Raw genomic sequence first — 19,892 nt, 5'->3', positions numbered from 1 at the left:
AAGGGAAGGAAAATAGCATTTTTGGAGCACCTTTTCTGTAGAGGGCCAGTGGCCAATGCTTGACATTAGTTAGCTCACTCAATCCTTGCAGTAACTGGCTGAGGTCGGTGTTTTCTTCCTCTCTTACAGATAGGAAGGCAGCTCCTGGACAAGTTCAGGACCGCCCCCCCCCCGCCCCTCCCCCAGCAAGACTGGCCAGCAGGAGGGTAAACTGGGTCTGTACAAAGACAGGGCTGTGCTCTTCTCTCCAGGCCCGCCACCTTGCCTGTCCCTTAAGACCAAAGAAGGAAACAATTTTTATCATCCAGAACGGTAGTTTTGAAAGTTTTTCTTTTTTTAAGTCTTCCAAACAAAATCTTACACAGAGCCCACCGCAATAAGCAAGGAGTCTCCCTGGCCGAGCAGGTGCTGGGAACCCAGAGCCCTGCGTCCTGACCCCCCTCTGGCCCCCTGCAGTTGTCTGTGGCACTTCTGTGCATCCACAGGGCTCCGCAGCACACAGGTTTACAATGCTGCTTGAGCAAACACTCTCCGGGGTTCTCCCTGTTGATGGCTCCCTCTGCCAGCCACCAGGGAGTGGTAGCGTTGGGCAGAAGCCCTGCTTGGGTCTCCTCTGCTCCCGCTACCCCAACTCTCACCCTGGCCCAGCAGGAGTGCGCCTGTGGCCCCTGGGGAAGGGGGGAGCAAACGAGGCCCTTCTGCCTGTCCCGAGCAGCCGCAGGCTGACGCTTACACCCTCACCTAGGCTGTGGTCTTTACTCTCTTTCCTTTTCCTTCTTCTCCTAGGATAGACGTTTGCTTTGGGAGTCTGGCTGGCATGGAGAGAGGGATCCAGCCCTTGGAGGACCCCTCAGGCCTGTGCCCTGGTGGCAAGTCACAGATGAGAGCTCAGCAATGTCACCGGTTGACAACCACTCCTACAGTCTCCCTGGTCCCCCTGCCCCGCAGGCCGCACTGCAGTGCCCCCGGGGACTCTCCATGCTCGGGAGCACTTGAGACCCTTAGCAATGGCCCTGTGTATCAGCTGCTGGCGCCTAAGGGTCCCAGCAATTGAATCCACTCCTATCTCTGGGCCTCTGACTGCTTTCATGGCTCAGGAGCTGGGCCGTGGGCTGCTTGATGGTGTGGGCTGCTTTTAAGCAGGGGCTTGGTTGTAAGGTGGCAAGAGACCTGCCGTGCCTGGGGCTGGCCTGAATTGCAGTGTGCTCTGCCCAGCTGTGTTCAGAACTGATTTGTTTCAATCCAACTGCAGCCCATCCCCATTCCAGCATTTTAATTACAGCATTAAAGAAATAGGAACATAAAAAGGTACATGCCTTATAAATGTGATTCTGACGTTCTCTTCTGATATTAATTCACATTAACTGCCTCAGGTGAGACCGATACCCAAAGAGAAATTGGCAGCAGAACCCTGCCTGGGAGTCCGACAGTGTGTAAGTGGAGGTGGCAGTAATGGGGTTAGGCTCTCTGAACGGCCCTAGGAAGAGTCCGGGGAGGTGGGTGTGGAGAGAGCTCATTAAAGCGAGGGGAGGCCAACACTTAGGGTGGGTGTGGTTGGCTCTGGACCCGAGAGATAAGAGTAGGGACCTGAGGCACCAGAAAAGCCGGAGGAGGTGGGAGGAGACGGGCATGTTCCCGGGAGAGAACTTGGCCAGCAGGGACCATGTGATAACAGGTAGCAGAATAAAAAGCAGCAAAACAAAGTAAGGTGAAACAGAAGCTGGAAACAGAAAAGAGGAGAAGGAAGAGAGTAACTGGGAGAGCTAAAGTCACGTGGCCAGAGTCCAGAGGGGACAGGGGTCAAGGAGAGGAGTGAGGCAGGATGCAGGAGTGCTTTGGATAAAGATGCGAGTAGAAAAAAGAAACGGGTGGCTGGTGAAGTGAGATGGGGCAGAAATGAACGAACCTTGGAGGGGCAGGAGTGGGCACGGAAGTGCCTAGAAAACCTCCTTGGCGGGCCTCTGGGCCATGGTCACCGCCAGGATGAGCTCTGGGGGGGACAGAGGAGACAGGTCAAAGAAGGAGCTTTGGAGAAAGCTAGTGGGTTCCTTGGACATTTGGGGAACCCTGAGGACAGTGGTCTTGGAGGGGCCCTTGACAGGCTCTCTTGTCTCTGACGGCCCAGCCTCGAGGGAGCCGAGGGGCGCGCGCAGGTACCTGCATGATGCGGACGTAATCTGCGCGGTGCAGCTCACTCTCCTTGACCACCTTCTTCTTGAGGGTGGCCAGGCTCCTCTCCAGGTGCTCCCGCTGACGGCTGTACTCCTGCTGCAGGTCCGAGTTCAGCCCTGTGATCTCTACCTGATGGGGCAGGAGGGGCTCACCGTCAGGGAGGGGAGAGCCTGGAGGGCAGGGGAGGGCGGAAAGGGAGGCAGAGCTCACCATGTCTGCTCGCTGCACGTACTTCTCAAAGAGAGCGCGAAACTTCTCCTTCAGCTGCCGGGGTTCTTGGATGTACGCCACACAGTTGTGAAGGTCCGTCTTAAACTGTTTGACCAGCGCCTCCAAGTTCCGCTCCTGCAAGCAGAGGCATTTACTTCTAGCCCCATAGGGACTCTCCAGGGTCAGGGGCTGCAGCCTTGTGACTGCTTAAAGGGACAAGAGACACCTCATCTAGGACTTCACCGTTGACCACCAGGGGCCACACAGGGCCCAGAGGCCTAGATGGGCACCTAGCCCAGAGGGAGAGGCCCTAAAACTCCTGTGTCCCTGGCCTGAACAGTTGCATTTTTAGGAGGCAGCACACACTGATTCCTTTATTGGCTCTAGATTCCTTCCAGGACCACAGGCCTTAAAAGGCTAAAAGAGGCGCAAGTGGTCACCTACTCCTTTCGGAGCCAAGATGGAGAGCATCGATTCTCTCTTGCAGATCCCTGCGCCAGGGCTTCCCTGCCCCTTTGTTAGCTCATCCAGTGTTTCTCCTTCCTGAGGGCTGCTGTGAGTGGGTAGGGAAGATAATGACAAAATTGAGCAGACTGGTTCATCTGCAAGCTTGGGCTACGTCCTCCCTCTTCCATCATGCTTTCTCAGATACCCATCTTCCCCTACCCCTGACCTAGAGAGACTCTCCGTTTTCTTCACTCTCACAGCTCTTTATTCACGTTCCATAATTTTCAGCCTTGGCTGGCTGATAATTACTATGCACATGCCACAAATCACCTGTCAGTTTGTGAAGGGCAGGATCTGTATCAGTTCACGTTGATAGCTCTGCAGCTTCTAGTATTACCTAGTACAGAGTCAATCCTTAATGTGAGGGGTGGAAAAATTCAATCTGATTCTACCAACATTACGAGGTGCTCTGTGCCAGGGGGTGAGGGTGCAGCCAAGTCCTGGCCCAGGACCAGAAGACTGGGTTCCCAGCCCTGGCTCTGTATGTGCTCACTAGCTGTGGGTGCTGGGTGAGGTTTCTAACTTCCTAATCTCTCTGACCTTGCTTTCCTTGTTTATTACATAAAGAGACCGGAATAGGCGATTTCTGAGGTCCTCTTAGCTCAGTATTGTTTTGGCAGTCAAGCCTTTAACCACCGACTACAGATGATCTCTCTGAACATGTTCCTTCCCAGGCCACACAAGCCAATGTTGTGAGCATTCCTATAACACTGGCTTCCCACCTCCTTGATCACTATACTCAAAGTCATTTTATAGTCTCAGATGGATTCAGTCACGTAAATTTACATGAGCCTGAAATAGGGCAGGGCTGTGAACAAGTAAAGAATGCGAGTTAAAATGGGTGTATCTTAGCTACGGGCTGGCTCTGTCTCTTGAAAGCCAGCTGCCCGTTGCAGACAGGCACCAGCTCCTGAATCCAAGAGCTGCCAGACTTTGAAAATCCTCACACCTTTTGTCTCTCTCTGTGCATCTCCTGATCAGTAGCTCTTAATTTCTGCCACAATTCTGTGATGTTCAGCTCCAGCTGTGTGTTCTGCTTATGGAAATGCTCCAGTTCAGTTTCCATCTACAGACAACAGGGGAAAAAGAGTCAAGAATAAGAAAGTAAGCCAAGGAAGACATGCAGATGGCCAATGGGCACATGAAAAGATGTTCAACATCACTAATTATTAGGGAAAGGGAGATCAAAACCACAATGAGATATCACCTCCTGCCTGTTAGAATGGCTATTATCAAAAAGGCAAGAAATAATAAGGGTTAGAGAAGATGTGGAGAAAAGGAAATTCTTGTGCACTATTGGTTGGAATGTAAATTGGTGCAGCCACTATGGAGAACAGTACGGAGAGTCCTCAAAAAATTAAGAATAGCTGTATAACAGAGGATCCAGCTATCCCACTTCTGTGTATTTATCCAAAGAATGCAAAAACACTAATTTGAAAAGATATATGCACCCCTATGTTTATCGCAGCATTATTTACAATAGCCAAGATATGGAAGCCACCTAAGTGCCCATCAGTGGAGGAATGGATAAAGAAACTTTGGTACACACACACACACACACACACACACACACACACACACACACACACACATGGAATACTATTCAGCCATAAAAAAGAATGAAATCTTGCCATCTGCAACAATATGGATGGGTCCCTTTAGGGTATTATGCTAAGTGAAATAAGCCCAACAGAGAAACACAAATACTGTATGATTTCATTCACCTTTGGGATATAAAAGACATGGAAGGAACTTAAATGTCCATCGACAGATGATGGATAAAGAAGATGTGGTACATATATACAATGGAATATTACTCAGCCATAAAAAAGAATGAAATAATGCCATTTGCAGCAACATGGATGGACCTAGAGATTATCATACTAAGTGAAGTAAGTCAGACAGAGAAAGACAAATATTGTATGCTATCACTTACATGTGGGATCTAAAAAATGGTACAAATGAACTTATTTACAAAACAGAAATAAGACTCAGAGACATAGAAAACAAACTTATGGTTACCAAAGGAGATAGAGGGGGTGGAGTGGGGGGAGATAAATTAGGAGTTTGGGATTAACATCTACACACTACTATATATAAAACAGGTAAATAAGGATAGCACAGGGAACTATATTCAATATCTTATAATAAGCTATAATGGAAAACAACCTGAAAGTTATATGTATAACTGAATCACTTTGCTGTACACTTGAAACTAACACAACATTGTAAATTAACTGTACTTCAATTAAAAAAACAACAAAAAACAAACAAAATAAATGAACAAACCAAACAAACCAAGCACATAGATACAGAGAACAGAGTAGTGGCTACCAGAGGGAAAAGGGCGGGGCAAGGGCAACATGGGTAAAGGGGAGAAACTGTACGGCGACGAATGGAAACTGTACACGCTGGAAGTAGAAGTATAATGCTGTTGGGTGGGAGGGAGGGAGAGGCAAGAGGGAAGACATATGGGAACATATGTATATGTATAACTGATTCACTTTGTTATGAAGCAGAAACTAACACACCATTGTAAAGCAATTATACTCCAATAAAGTAGTAAAAAATAAAAAAATAAACAAATAAAAGAACAACAACAACAAAAGAAATACAATGCTACACACATGAAACTTACATAACATTATAAACCAATGGTACCTCAATGAAGAAAGTCAGAGAATGAAAATTATATTTGAGAACTGAAGTCTTTTAGTGGGAATGTTTCCCCTGCTACCAGGGCACTTCCCTTCTAGTTCCCACACTGGAAGGAACATTTCTTCTTATGCCTCGCCGTCCCCAAAGCTCCCCACCCCTTGGCTGATATGTTAACCCAGATCGTGTGTTTCTATAGCCCGGCTATGAATTTTTTGCCCTTAGTTTTCCTGTTCCTTCCTTCTTTTCTTGAATTCCTTATAAATTGACTGGAACCTGTAACCTGAGGCAAGGTTCTGCAGAAAAGCAAGCTTCCTCGTTCTACTTTGTGAAGTTGTGTGAGTGAATCTTGACCCTCTGGGGCCACAAACCATCAGGGCCGACCCTCAAGCAGAAAGCTTTGAGGGACCAGCATGTAGGTGTCCCCAGTCTAAGGCATAAAACAGAAAAGAGGAGGCTGAGAAGGAATCTTTGCCTCATCATTCTGTTGAAAAGGTCTGAAAAGTACAACTTCAGAGGGCCTCATCTTCAAAAGAAAAAAAAAAAGAAGCTACCCATGAGCTTCTGACTCTTTCTTCATTGTTACGTGGGTATCAACCAAGGACATGTGAGTAACAATCAGAGTTTCTGATTAGAATGAGATCAGCTGTAGGTGAGCTCGCCTTTGATTTAACTCCTGCCAAAAGCAAAGGAGTGCAGTCTGACTGACATGCCAGATCTGGTGGATCTGGTGGATAGAGAGGTTTGCTGACTATTTTGAGGGGGATGGGGAGTTCGCGGGGTTTTTTCCTGGCTGGATGGAGTAGCCCCTCTAGCTTAACGCAGGCCCTTAGGCCAGATTTCAAGGCTCCCGGCCAGCTTCTCAGGTACCAGGAGGCCCTAGGGAGCCGTATCCTGGACAGGAAGGGGCAGCGTTTGGAAGAATGTTAGCCTAATTACTGGAAGCATTTTGTACGAACAGAGTAGCCCTTTGACCCAACGCCTGGCATAAAAGCGGCTCTCAATAATTATTCATATGAATAAATGAATGCATCACAGGTATAGAAGGCCAAGGGAAGCAAGACTGAGGGAAGGGAGGAGAGCCTGAAACAACCTGCCCCTGGAAGAATGATAAGATAAACATGCAATGTTGGCAGAGCTATGTGGAGCCACCTGGTAGAGGACACAGAGCAAGTGTGGATGTTTACACAGCTAACGAAAGAATGTATCCCTTAGAAAGGACGGGCAGGCTGAAGCCCCAGGTCTAGAGGGATTAGAGGGAAGTAAATGAGAAGTTCACGTGCAGTAGGATCAACACCATCAGCAGTCAGGGTGGAAAGGCCCCTGTGTGTGCCCAGTGGAGCTGAGGGGTGGCACCTAGGGAAGGGATGCTCAGTCGGGTTTTGTAGGAGGCATAGGGTTTAAGGACAAGTTGGGAAGGAGAATCTCAGGCAGAGAAAGCAGCCATGCACAGAAAGGACCAGAGGCATGGGCAGCCTGGCACATCTCTGCAGGCAGCAAGTGGTCCAGCCACCCCTGGACCTTGGAGGCGTGCGTGTGAGGAAGTGGGAGAGGAGCTAGAGAGGTCAGCTGAGCTGGGTCACGCAGGACCCTGGGGCTGAGGCTCGAATGGTGTGAAGCTCAGCCTTTACCCTGCCCAGAAGTTTAAATAGGTCAGAAGTTTGGCCCTTATCCTGAAAGTTCAGGGAGCCACTGGCAGGTCTTACCCAAGGAGTGGCATGGTCTGATTTGCACATTAGAAGGCCTGATGCAGAGGCTGTACCGGAGAGAGTAAGACTGGAGCCAGGTAGCCTGGTCAGGAGGCTGCCGCTGTGGCCCATGTGAGATGCTGGTGCCCCAGACAAAGGAAACGGCCGCTGCAAGAGAGAAAGGAGCTTCTCCAAGGCCTGGGTGCTTGCAACTGGCTGTGCCTCTTTCCCTACAACCTTAAAGTCAGCAATGACCAGGTTAGGTTAGAAAGGAGGATGATATGAGCAAAGCCTCAAACCATGCTGAGAGTAAAAAGAATCTATTTCATAGAAGGATTGACATAGAAATATGTCAAATTTGAGTAGCTGGCTGGTCAGCCAGGAGACTAGCCAGTGAATGGGAACAAGCATCCTTTTCCTGGAGTGGAAATTCCGTCTACTCGTCCAGGTGGTACTCATCACATTCAGAGATTCTTAGTGGGGAGCGGGGGCTGGGGAGAGGCATCTTGACCCCCGCCCCACCAGGGGACATGTGGCAACATCTAGAGACATTTTTGGTTGTCATATCTGGGGGAGGGGGAGGACAAACCCCTGGGGGAGGATTGTCTCTACCTCTGGTGGGTGGAGACCAGGGATGCTGCTAAATATCCCACAATGTACAGGACTGCCCCCTAACAAGGAATTATCCACCCCAAAGTGCCGAGGCGGAGAAAACCTGCACTAGATGAGGAAATAAAAGAGTGTGAAGTAAAATGATGAGGTTCTGGAAACTCCTGCCCTAGGAAGGAGATAGTCACGTTTCATCAAAGAGAAGCTGGAAGAGTGTCTGTGAGGGGAGGCACTTGAGTCAGGGAAGTTTTCTGTTTTCAGGCACGGATGTCTCAGTTCTACAAAGGAGCCAAGGGCTTGCGGCTTCCTTCTTGCAGGGAAAGGAACTTCACAGGAGGTCCACAGCAGGTGGGCCTAATGTGTCTGACCCACAGAGGGAAGCCACCAGGTCACAGGCCCCTGGGGAAGGAACTGGGCCCAGACATCAGCCCTGGCAGCAACTGGCACCTGGGGTGGGGCAGGAGGGGTCCTGTTTGACTCGTTCCCAAGGGGGTGGCGTATTCCCTGCTGAGGATCAAAGCTGTGGTTGGTCCAGTTACTGAAGGGAACGTGAATAATCTCTCAGGTGTGTTGCAGTGGAAGGCAGCCAACCCAACCTTAAGTGCAGTTGACAAACATGTCAGATGAGGTGGGAGAAGTGAGGCCGTGACTGCCAGGGGCCTGCAGCGCATCCGCTTCCCAGGCAGGTAGGGCCCCTGCTCTTTCTCATCTTCTCAGGCTGCCATTCTTGGGCCCCGAGGTCACTCAAGAATGGCAGGAGGGCCGGAGGAGGCAGCTCTGTGGTCAGCTGGGAACATCCTTCCTTATCCCAGAGGCCAGGGAGAAAGTCATCGTCACAGGACATATCCTCTCTGGATGTCCCAGCCCTGGACTGATCCCACCACGTGGCCTCTTTTCTGGGCCTCCTGGAGAAAAGGCTTTGCTTTTCTCCACGACAGCCCTTGTGGAGCCAATTCTAGTTGGGCCATTGGTACACCCTGCTACCCTTTTAGCTTTGCTCAGCACAGTTAGAGAAGATGGAGGGGGAGTAGGAGGCTATTTTGGATAGAGTGGCAGGGAAGACCTCCTTGGAGAGGTGACACATGAGCTGAGACGTGAAAGACGCAAAGAAGCCAGTCGTGTGAAGATCTGAGAGCCTTCTGGGCGGGGGGAACAGCGCTGCGAAGGTGCTTGTCCTTGGAACTGTGAGAAAGCCTGCAGGCTGGAGCCGGGAAAGGAGCCTGGAGATATGGCTAGAGAGGCTGGTTGAGGTGGGATCACGCAGGGCCTCTGTAAGGAGTCTGGGCTTCATCCTAGGTGGGAGGAGATACCACTGGGGGTTTGCTGTGGTCTCTATGTGGAGACCAGACTGGAGGCTGGAGTCAGGACCAGAAGAGAGATGATGTAGGCTTGGACTGGAGTGATGGCAGCAGAGGGCAAGGAGGGTTGGATCTGAGATATCGTTTGGAAATAGATCAGATAGGCATCGGTGACTTGGATATAGGAGTTAAGAGAAGGGAAGAACCGAGATGGCTTCCACACTTCTACGCCAAGCACCTGGGTGGATCGTGGTGCCACTGACTGAGAAATGGGGAAACTGGACGAGGGGGAGGTCAGGACCACCCTCGTTTAGATGAACCATGGACCCCACTGTCAGCTGCTCACTGCCCAGTGTGGGGAGGCTGACAGGTAAACACGTCATAAGGAAATGCCCTGTGTACTGGGCAGAGAGGCCAAAGGGGAACATTTGTACCCCACTGGGCTCTCAGAAGCCCTCGTCCCTTGCTGCTGATCTCTCTCCTCTCTGCCTCCATCCTGTTTGCTTCCCAGAACACACTCTTAATTTTGCCACTCTCCTGCTCAAGAGCCTTTGATGACTTCCTACACTCCTTATCAGACAAAGTCCAAACACCATGGCCTTGTACAGGGCCCCCACCAACATGTTTAGTCTGAGAAAAAAGTGTTGAATCCGGAGGGGGTGTACTTTCTGGTGGACAGGCTGGTGGCTGAGTACACATCGCCCCCTGGTGGCTGAAGGCGCAGCAACCGTGGTCCAAATAGGTCCAAAGCCCACCCCAAGGCCCCCGGGGGAAGCCAAATCCCAAAGCACTTTGCTTTTGCACCACCGAACCCCCGTCGGGCCTTCCCGTGGCTTCTTCTGCGGAGTGGACGCGGCCCACACCTTGGGAGCAGGGAGGGGCTGCAAGGAGAGCTTCCTTTCTTTTTTCTTTTCTTTAAAAAAAATTTTTTTTTTGCTGTGTTGAACGGCATACGGGATCTCAGTTCCCTGACCAAGGATCAAACCCACACCCCCTGCAGTGGAAGCATGGGAGTCTTAACCACTGGACCGCCAGGGAAGTCCCAGGAGAGCTTTCTTTCATTCCCTCCTGGCCAGCCAGGAATGGTTGGGAAGGAGGCGGGGGGTCCAGATGGCTTCTCACCTTTTGAATCTGTTCCTTCATCACCTTGATCTCATTCTCTCGAGGTTCTATTTGCTTCTTCAGCTCCTTTATTTTGTAGTCAAGCACAAACTTGAATTTCTCTAGTTCTTGATTTTTCTTTTTCAGATCATAGATTCGCTTCTCCTGTGCGTGAGAGGAGAGAGAAGTTGAGAGAGCTACCAGGAGGCCCTGGCGCGGAATCCCTTTAGGCAAAGTGCACAGATCCTGTGACCTCCTGATTGAGGAAGCCACAGACTGCTCCCCTTGCTGGGGACACAAAGGCCGGATCCCCCACCAGAGGGAACCCTTGACTTCTTGGCTTCTGTGCCAGGACCACATTCATTCACTCATCCATTCAGACATAGGTTTTGGTCAACTGTGTTTTCCGAAGCTCACCTGGGCAGCATCTCCTGTCGTACGTGCTCTTCTACAAGAGAAGAGCGTGCTTCTTGTGCTTCTCCATCAGGAGGTGGCGTCTAACTCCCTGCCCTTGCATCTGGCTGGACTTACGGTTTGCTTGTATCCAACGAATGAAACTCAAGTGAGGCTGCATAGCTTCCCAGGCTAGCTTGGAAAAGGCCGAGCAGATTCCACCTGGTTCTCTTGGAACACGTGCCCTGGGAGGCCATCTGCTACGTGAAAAGTCCTCCTACACTGAGACCTCCAGGCTGGAGAGCATGTTTGGTGCTCTGTCAACAGTCCCAGCTAAACTCAGCCTCCCAGCCATGCTGGTCAAGGGGCTGGACATGGGGATGAAGAAGCCACCTTGGAGGCTGTTCTTCCAGCCCCCTGCTGCGGGAGTCACCCAACTGAGGCCCCACTAGGACCCAGACATCGGGGACACAGACAAGCCATCCCGTTGTACCCTGTCCAAATTCCAGACCCACAAAATCTGCAAGCATAATAAAACAGTTGTTTTTCACCACTACGTTTTGGGGTAATTTGTTGCAAGGCAATTGTAGTTGGAATGTAGGTCTATCCATTATCACACATTTACTGCACAAAGATCTTTTGCCAAGGTCGGAGTTTCCAAATAGAAATACGCCACGGTCCCTACCCTTACAGGGAAACACACTAGCTGGGAAAGCAGATGTGTCAACAAATGTAAACCTACACTGTGACAGGTATTGTGGGAGAGGGAGGCATGTGGAAGGCGTGGTGTGTATTGAGGGTGCTGAGAACAACTTGTGTGAGTCAGGGTGGTGGTTCATGGGGACAGTGAAAGGTGAGCCTGGAGGGGAGGAGGGGAGAGAGGCAAGGGTCTTCCATGTTGGGTTAAAGAGTTGAGAATTTATCCCGGAGGCCAGGAGTTGGTAAGCTATAGCACTTGGGCCAAATCTGACCTGCCGCCTGTTCTCATAAAGCTTTTTTTTTTATACTTAAAAAAAATTATTTATTTTCGCTGCGTTGGGTCTTTGTTGCTGCGCGCGGGCTGTTCTCTAGTTGCAGCGAGCAGGGGTTACTCTTCGTTGTGGTGGGCGGGCTTCTCATTGCGGTGGCTTCTCTTGTTGCGGAGCACGGGCTCTAGGTGCACGGGCTTCAGTAGTTGTGGCACGCGGGCTCAGTAGTTGTGGCTCACGGGCTCTAGAGCGCAGGCTCAGTAGTTGTGGCACACGGGCTTAGTTGCTCCACGGCATGTGGGATCTTCCCGGCCCAGGCCTTGAATCCGTGTCCCCTGCATTGGCAGGCAGATTCTTAACCACTGCGCCACTAGGGAAGCCCATGTTTTCATAAAGTTTGGCTGGAATGTAGCCAAGCCCATTCATCGATGTCTTGTCTATGGTTGATTTTATGCTACTGTGGCAGAACTGAGCAACTGTGGCAGAGACCACACTGCTTGAAAATATTTACTACCTTGCCCTTTATAGAAAGAAAAATTTTGCTGCCCCTTGCCACAGGCAGTTGGGACGTGTGAAAGAATTTTAAGTGGAAGAGTGACAATAATTACACAGTGTGGTGGCAGGGAGCCCGGATGGGAAGTGGGAAGGAAGGCCGTTAGACCCGTTAGGAGGCTGGTACAATTTTCTAGAGGTCTTAACCTCTTTCTTGTCAAAAACCCACTTTGAGTTGGGGGGAGCAGTAAATTGGGAGATTGGGGTTGACATAAACACACTACTATATATAAAATAGATAACTAATAAGGACCTACTGTATAGCACAGGGAACTCCACTCAATACTCTGTAGTGGCCTATATGGGAAAAGAATCTAAAAAAGAGTGGGTATAGGTATATGTATAAGTGATTCACTTTGCTGTACACCTGAAACTAATACAGCTTTGTAAATCAACTCTACTCCAATAAAATTTAAATTAAAAAAAAAAACCCTTTGAGAATCTGTGGAGAGCTTTGACTCCTCCCTAAAAAATGCCCAGATACAAATGCAAACGCTCACTTGCAGAAATGATATGTGTGCACTGTCTCATTTCATCCTTATCAGAGCCCCTGAGGGCCGCATCCACAGGTGGGGAAACAAGGCTTGGATCAGTTGCCTGAGGTCCTGTGGCCAATTGCAGAGGCTGCCCTGGCACCTAGCTCACTAGGCTGAAACCTGCGTTCTCAACCACCCAGGAGTTGTGTCCAACTAAGGCAGCAATGGCAGAGGGGCTGGAGAGGAGGGCACGGAGCCTGGATTTGCTCAGGAGGGGGATATGAGATTTTGGATATGGAGGTGGTGTGCCTTACAAAATGTGATGTGTTTGTTTTAGTGTTTTGTGAGAAAGCCATCCAGAAAAATGATACCACTTTCTGGGGTATCCAGTGGTTACAGGGCCAACCACGGGGGAGTTCCTCTCTGACCAGGGGGACCACATGGGCGATGGGGTGAGTGAGCTGCCCCCAGTCCATGGGATAGTCACCCTGGGATGCCTGGCGCAGTGGTGAGCAGGGGCCTGGCAGTCAGCACTCAGGTTGTTACCCCAAGTCCGTCATCTATGAACCAGATACTTACCCCTCGGAACCAGTTTCCTGAGCTAAACAACTGGGTGGCTCATGGTCCCTGGGGTCGTTGGGGGAATTGAATGGTATGTGTTTACAGCAGTTAGCCCAGTGCCAAGCACACAGTAGGTCCTTCACCCCGCCCCCCTCCATCAAGTTCAATAAATGGGTTCCAGGAAGGCAGGGACCCTGTCTCTTGAGCTGTGTCCTCATTGCCTGGGTCTGTCTAGGCGGGAGTTGAGGCGGGACACAGGATATGCCTTTACCTTATCCTGAATCGTCTCGTCTCTTTCCTGGATCTCCTGCTTGAGACCCAGGATGTCCTTCTCCAGGGACTTGATGACTACTTGCAGCTTCACCTGTTCTCCCTTCAGAATCTCAGTGTCGTTGGTTCGCTCTTCAATCTCTTTCTGCAGGCTGCTGAACTAGAGGAACAAACAGCAACGACAGAGACCACCAGAGCCTGTGAACTCATCTCCATTCCTCCTGACTGCCTGTAGACTTTAAGAGCTCCCCATCAGAATTTGGGACAGTCAGGAATTTCCCAGGGGACAATTCTGTCCCACAAGATCCAGTCCCATCCCCTTATGTGAAGAAGGACTGTCTGCCTTAAGAGGCTCCAGAGAGACCAGTTCTCCCAGCAGATGCAGAGTTTTCCATGACCACACTGACCCTGAAAGGCTGGGATCCATGCCCCATCGAGGTTGCAGAGGTTGGGCCCTAAGTGATGAGCCATCTCAGTCATGTCCAAGAAGGGAAGATGTGATTGTCCCCTGGATTGACTAGTAGTGTGATTTCTAATAGGAAAGAACATGAGCTTGCTTTGAACTTGGCTTCTCTAAGGTTAAACGTTTCGGGGCAACTGGCAGTTCTATAAGGATCTATGAATTGAATGCCTCCTCACTCAGCCATCAGTGACTACAAGCATCTCCCCTGCCTTATAACCTAAGCATCCTGTACTCCCAATCTTTCTCCCGCCCACAGAGTCTGAGCAGGAGCTCCCCTGAATCCCTGCACTGAGAGCCTGAGGACACCTCCAGGTGAAGACTTTATCTATCTCACCTCCAAAGACTGCATGTCCACTATTAAATGTTTAGCTCTGAAAACTCGAAATCCCACTTGCCAATAAATGAAAGCCCAGGGTGTCCACCAGTGTCGTGGTGAACCTCACCGTCCCTGCAAACAGGAAAGAGGAGGGGGAGCCCCGATGGTTACCCCATCAGACGATGTGGTAAGGATCTGTCTGCCTGTCTGGGCAGGGGGAACCCTCACACCAGCCAGTGCTGTTTTCCTAACCCGCTTGCTGGAGATGAGGACGTTCAGATGGGATCTTGCCAGGTCATCCCGGGGCAGAGCCGCCATCAGCCGGCTCCGTGTCCATCTACCCACCCCGTGCTTTCTCTGTAGTGGGCCCTGGTCTGCCCCCAGGCCTCTCGGGAACAGCCCGGTACCTTCTTCCTCATGATGCCCGTTTCTCCTTTGAGCCGCAGGTTTGATTCCTTTTCATCCCGAAGCTTCTTCTCATACTTGGTTTTGATATCTTGGATCTCACGGTCTTCGTCTTCTTCAATCTGCTTCTTGGTCTCTTCAAACTCGCGCAGCTGCTGCCTGATATCCTCCTGGGCCTGGCTCGGAGAGAGGGAGAGTGTGTGCCCAGGGCAGAGGGGACACGCGGCACCCTTGTGCTCAGAGGGCCTGGGACGAGGTGAACGTACAAGGCCTATCATGGGGATGGGAGACCGAGTGTTAGTACAGCAGTGGAAACCAAGGCCATGGGTCCCTTGACCCTTCCACTTTCTTTCTGTCCTTCTGTTTCCCTACCAGATCAGGCCTTGGGCTCTATCACTTCAACCACTGTCCCACCAACATCCCCCAACCCTGTTCCACCTCTGGTCTTCTTCATACTGACACCAGCCCCCTTCTATCCTTCCCTCACTAAACTTGTGACGCTTGTAACTTTATATTTATTTGTGGAATTACTTGATTGTCTCTCCCATTAGATGTAAGCTCCTCGAGGGTAAAAACCCAGTCTATCACGCCCACCAGGAGTTCCCAGTGTACAACGCACACTGACACACAGTAGGTACTCAATAAATATCTGAATGGGGGCTTCCCTGGTGGCGCAAGGGGTTGAGAGTCCGCCTGCTGATGCAGGGGACACGGGTTCGTGCTCAGGTCAGGGAGGATCCCACGTGCCGCGGAGCGGCTGGGCCCGTGAGCCATGGCCGCTGAGCCTGCCACGGGAGAGGCCGCGACAGTGAGAGGCCCGCGCACTGCGATGAAGAGTGGCCCACGCTCGCCGCAACTGGAGGAAGCCCACGCACAGAAACGAAGACCCAACACAGCCAAAAATAAATAAATAAATTAAAAAAAAAAAATAAATATCTGAATGAATGAGTGAAGCTCTAATTCCACCCTCCCCCTCCTTAATCCAACCAATCCCGTCCTTTTCACCTCTTGAATCCATCCACTTTATGCCTCTGCCACTGCCCAGGCCCCTGTCATCTCTTGCCTGGACTGTTGTCAGCCTCCTAGCCAGCCTCCTGCCTCTGGTCATGCTTCCCTCCAGTCGGATCTCATTCTCTAGTCGAGGGGAGCTTTCTAAACCACACAGCTGGTCATGCCAACCCCCACCTGCAAGCCTTCTCTGGCTCACCCTTGTCCTCATGGTAGAGTCCAGACTCTTGAAATGGGTCCACAGGCTCTCAGGAGGCAGTTCTGGTGCATCTCCCTGGCCTCAGCCATCACTCCCACCCCAAGCTCTCTCCAGTGTGAACTAACTTCAGATCCCCCAGTGTGCAAGGTCCTCACCTGCTGAGCCTTGATACCTGCTGTCCCTCTGACTCCAGCGTCTTCCCGTGGCTCTCTCTTATTCTTCCTCCCGCTCTTGGTTCAGCTATCATTTCCCGTGTGAACATTGTACGTCCCCCATCACTTTACATTATATTGTAAATGCCTGTTTGACACGGAGGCTCCTTGACGGCAGGGCCACATCTCCACCCACTGCAGTGAACACCCAGCACGTATCTGGTACATGTCGGTACTGAATGAGGAAAAGCCTAGAGCCCAGATGCTAGGAAAACGAGCTCTGCCTGGTGGAGTTTGGGGAGTGACTGGGGTAGGGCTCCTCCTTGCTCACTGCTGCCCAAGGGTGGACATTTAGATCACGGTAGAGTCAATGTCTTTCTTCTCACACTGACCCTGGTATTCTCCCAGGCTGCACGTACCATCCCTGGACTGAGTGTTTTGGAGGTTGAGTGAGACAAGGTGGTTTTAAAACTGGGCTCAATGGCCTCCTGAGAAAGGCTTCTCTTTGCCCATCACGTCACCAGACCCTTGCTGGACAGAATCCTGGCCAGGGCGGCTCCGACTGCAGCCTAGAGGGGCCCGCAAGCCCCTGCTCTTGGTCTGGGAGATGTTGCTAAAAAGTAGAAGCAGCCCAGCCAGTAGTAAGATGGCACTTGGGAGGAATCTCCCTAGGAATGTTCTGAGTTGAAATTTTACTGACTCAAAAGAAGAAAAGCCTTGTCATCACTGTGGGAGGAAGGCTGGCCTCTCTCCCCTCTGCGAGGATCGATCCATTCACCCTAAAATCAGAGCCCAGCAAACCACGATGTTGCTGTGTAAGCCACATGGGCGAAAGGGGCCCGGGGGTCCTGAGAACGCAGAGGAGGGATGCTTAGCCCTGTGGGAGGGAAGGGTTAGGGAGGAATCGTCAAGGAGTTAGCTCTTGTCCTGAGTCCCTGAGGGGGCAAACAAGTGCCTAGATGAAGAGGCATCACCCTGAGCAGGGGCTCAGAGATTGTGCAGGAAACTCCCAGAGGCTCCACATCACTGGACAGGGGCAGCTGGAAATGGGGCTGCGGAGGTGGGCAGGGCAGTGAAGGAACACTCCTCACACCGTGGAACTGGAAGCAGGCTGGGCTCAGGTGGGGGTGGAATCTCTTAGCTCCCCCTCTGCTATCGGAGCTCAACCTCTGCCAGGTCTGCGGGACCTCCACTTTACTTCTCACCACCTATATATCCCCCACTGCCTGGTCACCCTCCCTGTTCACCGAAGACTTCTGGATGTCAACTCACCATCTTCCCTGCCATCACCAGGCTGGTTACAGAGGATCCTAGAACGTCTCCTGGTGCTTTGACCCTTATCTTCCCGCACCCACTCTCAGGTCCACCCCCTGGAATGGTGCCGCCTCTGAAGTCTTAAAATACAGGGCCTGCTCGCTGAGCACAGGTGACGTCTCTGTTGGATCCCAGGTGTGCCATCACAGCTCTCAACCTCATCACGTCCCCTCGCCTGGTCACGATTCCTCCACTGACTCTTGGTGCCTTACTGACCCTCTCTGGCCTGGACCCCGTGGCAGGTCACCAGCCAACCTTTATTTTCACCACCCAGAGAAGCCCCAGCTCTGGCTCAGGGCGGCTCCAGGCCTTCCTCTCTCACACACCTATTTGCTGAGCCCTGCTGTGGAAAAGCGCACAGCCTGGTGGGTGAACGCCGCCAGAATTCGCCTCTCAGACCTCAGCTGGGCCTTCAGCTACAGACCTGCCCGTCCCCTTCTTAGTCACTCCCTTCCTCATTCCCTTCAAAAATCACTCCATACTTTCGTGACTCTCCTGCCCTCTCACTGTCAGCAACAACGTCTGTCAGAATTTCGTGCCAAAAAGGACACCATCTGGCCTCTCTCATTTTCCCTTCATCTTGGGAAACGAGATACTTTGGCAACCCAACTGCTTGAATATTCGATGACTTTGCCCTGCCTGTATGTTCTTAACCTCCTGCATTTCCCAGTCTCCTGGTTAATTCCAGCTTCCAAGCCTCCTGGATCTCGGTAGCTCCTGCCAGCCTTTCCAGACCTTGCAGGCCAGGGTGGGTGCTCTGTGTCTGCATTCCCCACTGTCCCGTCTACACCTTGATGAATATCAGCCTGTGTGACCGCCTTTCTCATCCACTGAGAACCTGACCCTATGTTTCACTTTGCTTCACCACCCAGCACTCAGGCTGGTAAACCAATAAGACACTGTCTGTGTTTGTTGAGTCAGCGCAGGAATGATTTCACTGGCTTACCATGTCTTGCAAGACATAAGAAGTTACGAAGGGGTTTCAGGCAACCACCTTTCCCATGGTTCAGGTCCCTGTTCCTCTACAGTTCTAGAGGCTTCTTATAGAAAGCTCTCCCCAGTGCTTAAGGCTCGAAGGTACAGTTAGGAGAGAACAATAGTTATGAACTTAGTCTATCCAAGGAACTTTAGTTTCAAAAGCTGAGCACCTCCCAGCTCAGGGAGTCCCTTGGCCGCCAGGGAAACAAACATATAAACAGCACGAAACAAGGCCAAACGAAACACACTTGGAAAGGAAGGTGGGGAAGGAAATGGAGGTCAAGTGAGGCTTCCCACAGCTCTCTGGGCTGTTCCCAGGCCAGGTCTGCAGGATGGCACCGTGACAGGGAGACACAGCTTGGCTTCCTGCGAGTACCTCTTCCAGGAGGGTGGTTTTCTCCTGCAGTTTGGTCTCGTAAAACTCAGTCAGCTCCTCCAGGGCCTGGCTCTTGGTCTCATCGTTATCCCGAAGCTGTTTCTCATACTCTTCCTGCATCCTCTGGGACTTGAGCTGCAACTCCTGGTACTTCTCATATTCTAGAAGCAACTTTTGGTTGTTGCAACATTCTGGAGAGAAGCAAGGAAGGTTATTTCAGGAGGGACAGTAGCATCAGCCTCAGGGACACCCAGGGGAGCCTTGGGTGCTTTTCCAGCCTTGGGCCCCCTTCCAGCACCAGCTAGAGCTTCTGCCCCCACAGGCGAGATACAAATGCACACCTGTCTTCCTCACGGGCCCCCCACGCCATCGTCTTGTCTGGCAGCCCGATTTCCTCCCTTCACCGTCTAGGCAGAAAGGTTTCCAGGAAAGTGCAGAAGGGTATTTGGGGGTTCAGGGCCAAGAAGAATGCCCTGAGTGTGCAAAACGGGTACTAGTACCCCCATTTTATGGGACAGTAAACTGAGGCTTGGTGAGCTTAGGTGATTCCCTAGAGCACCCAGCAAGTCCAGGTGAATATGGGACCCAAGGCAGCCTATCAGGCTCCAAACCCACACTTTTCCTATCTCCTACTGGCATGCAGTAGGTGTTTAATTTGTGTTTAATCAATGAGTAAATACACAGGAGCAAAAACCATGGTGAGTTCCAGGGGATAAATGTAGGCTGTTTATAGACTGGGGCTTCTGCTGAATCTAGAGGACTCTCAGACTTTGCTCCCAGTCAACTGCCCTCTGCCCAGTGGCCTCCACTGACGGCCTCACCCAAGTCCTGCAGTTCCTGGCTCTGTTTTTCCAGGAGGTCTTCCATGCGTTCACGATGGAGTGCATCCTGCTTTTCTTTTTCTGCTCTTAAAACCTAAGACACAGAGTAAAATGCTCTCATTTCTACACATCTGCTGAAAGCACCACCGTGAGAAGCACCAATTGTACAAGTGAGAGCCTCCTTCACTCACAAACATTTCCCAAGCCCTTACTTTGCACCAAGCACTGTTCTACAATCAACATGCAAGCTATCACTTTTATTTGCATTATATTCTGCTCTGAAAGTTCTATACTATCTCTATTTATATCCTTCTACGAAATGAATCTTGTCAATGATGAGTTCAGTTTTGGACATGCACCAAATGGATTTCTGGGTGGAAAAGGTAAGGATTGATTTGAA

General features: G+C 51.0%; 1 protein-coding gene across 1 annotated transcript in view; it reads right to left on the bottom strand.

The window, feature by feature from the left end:
* The window catches only part of CFAP57 (cilia and flagella associated protein 57), a 78,557-nt gene that overhangs the window by 11,918 nt on the left and 46,747 nt on the right, over positions 1-19,892 (bottom strand). Inside the window, exons 14-21 of the mRNA XM_032607205.1 lie at positions 19,493-19,586; positions 18,672-18,862; positions 14,647-14,820; positions 13,462-13,620; positions 10,262-10,405; positions 3,839-3,955; positions 2,383-2,517; positions 2,158-2,301 (exon numbers count right to left, since the gene is read on the bottom strand). Coding sequence (XP_032463096.1) covers positions 2,158-2,301; positions 2,383-2,517; positions 3,839-3,955; positions 10,262-10,405; positions 13,462-13,620; positions 14,647-14,820; positions 18,672-18,862; positions 19,493-19,586 — 1,158 coding nt within the window. The remainder of the gene's footprint in view (positions 1-2,157; positions 2,302-2,382; positions 2,518-3,838; positions 3,956-10,261; positions 10,406-13,461; positions 13,621-14,646; positions 14,821-18,671; positions 18,863-19,492; positions 19,587-19,892) is intronic.

This window comes from Phocoena sinus, chromosome 1 (genome assembly GCF_008692025.1).
Source record: "Phocoena sinus isolate mPhoSin1 chromosome 1, mPhoSin1.pri, whole genome shotgun sequence".
Classification (NCBI taxonomy): Eukaryota; Metazoa; Chordata; class Mammalia; order Artiodactyla; family Phocoenidae; genus Phocoena; species Phocoena sinus.
This window is presented reverse-complemented; position numbering and strand designations above follow the sequence as displayed.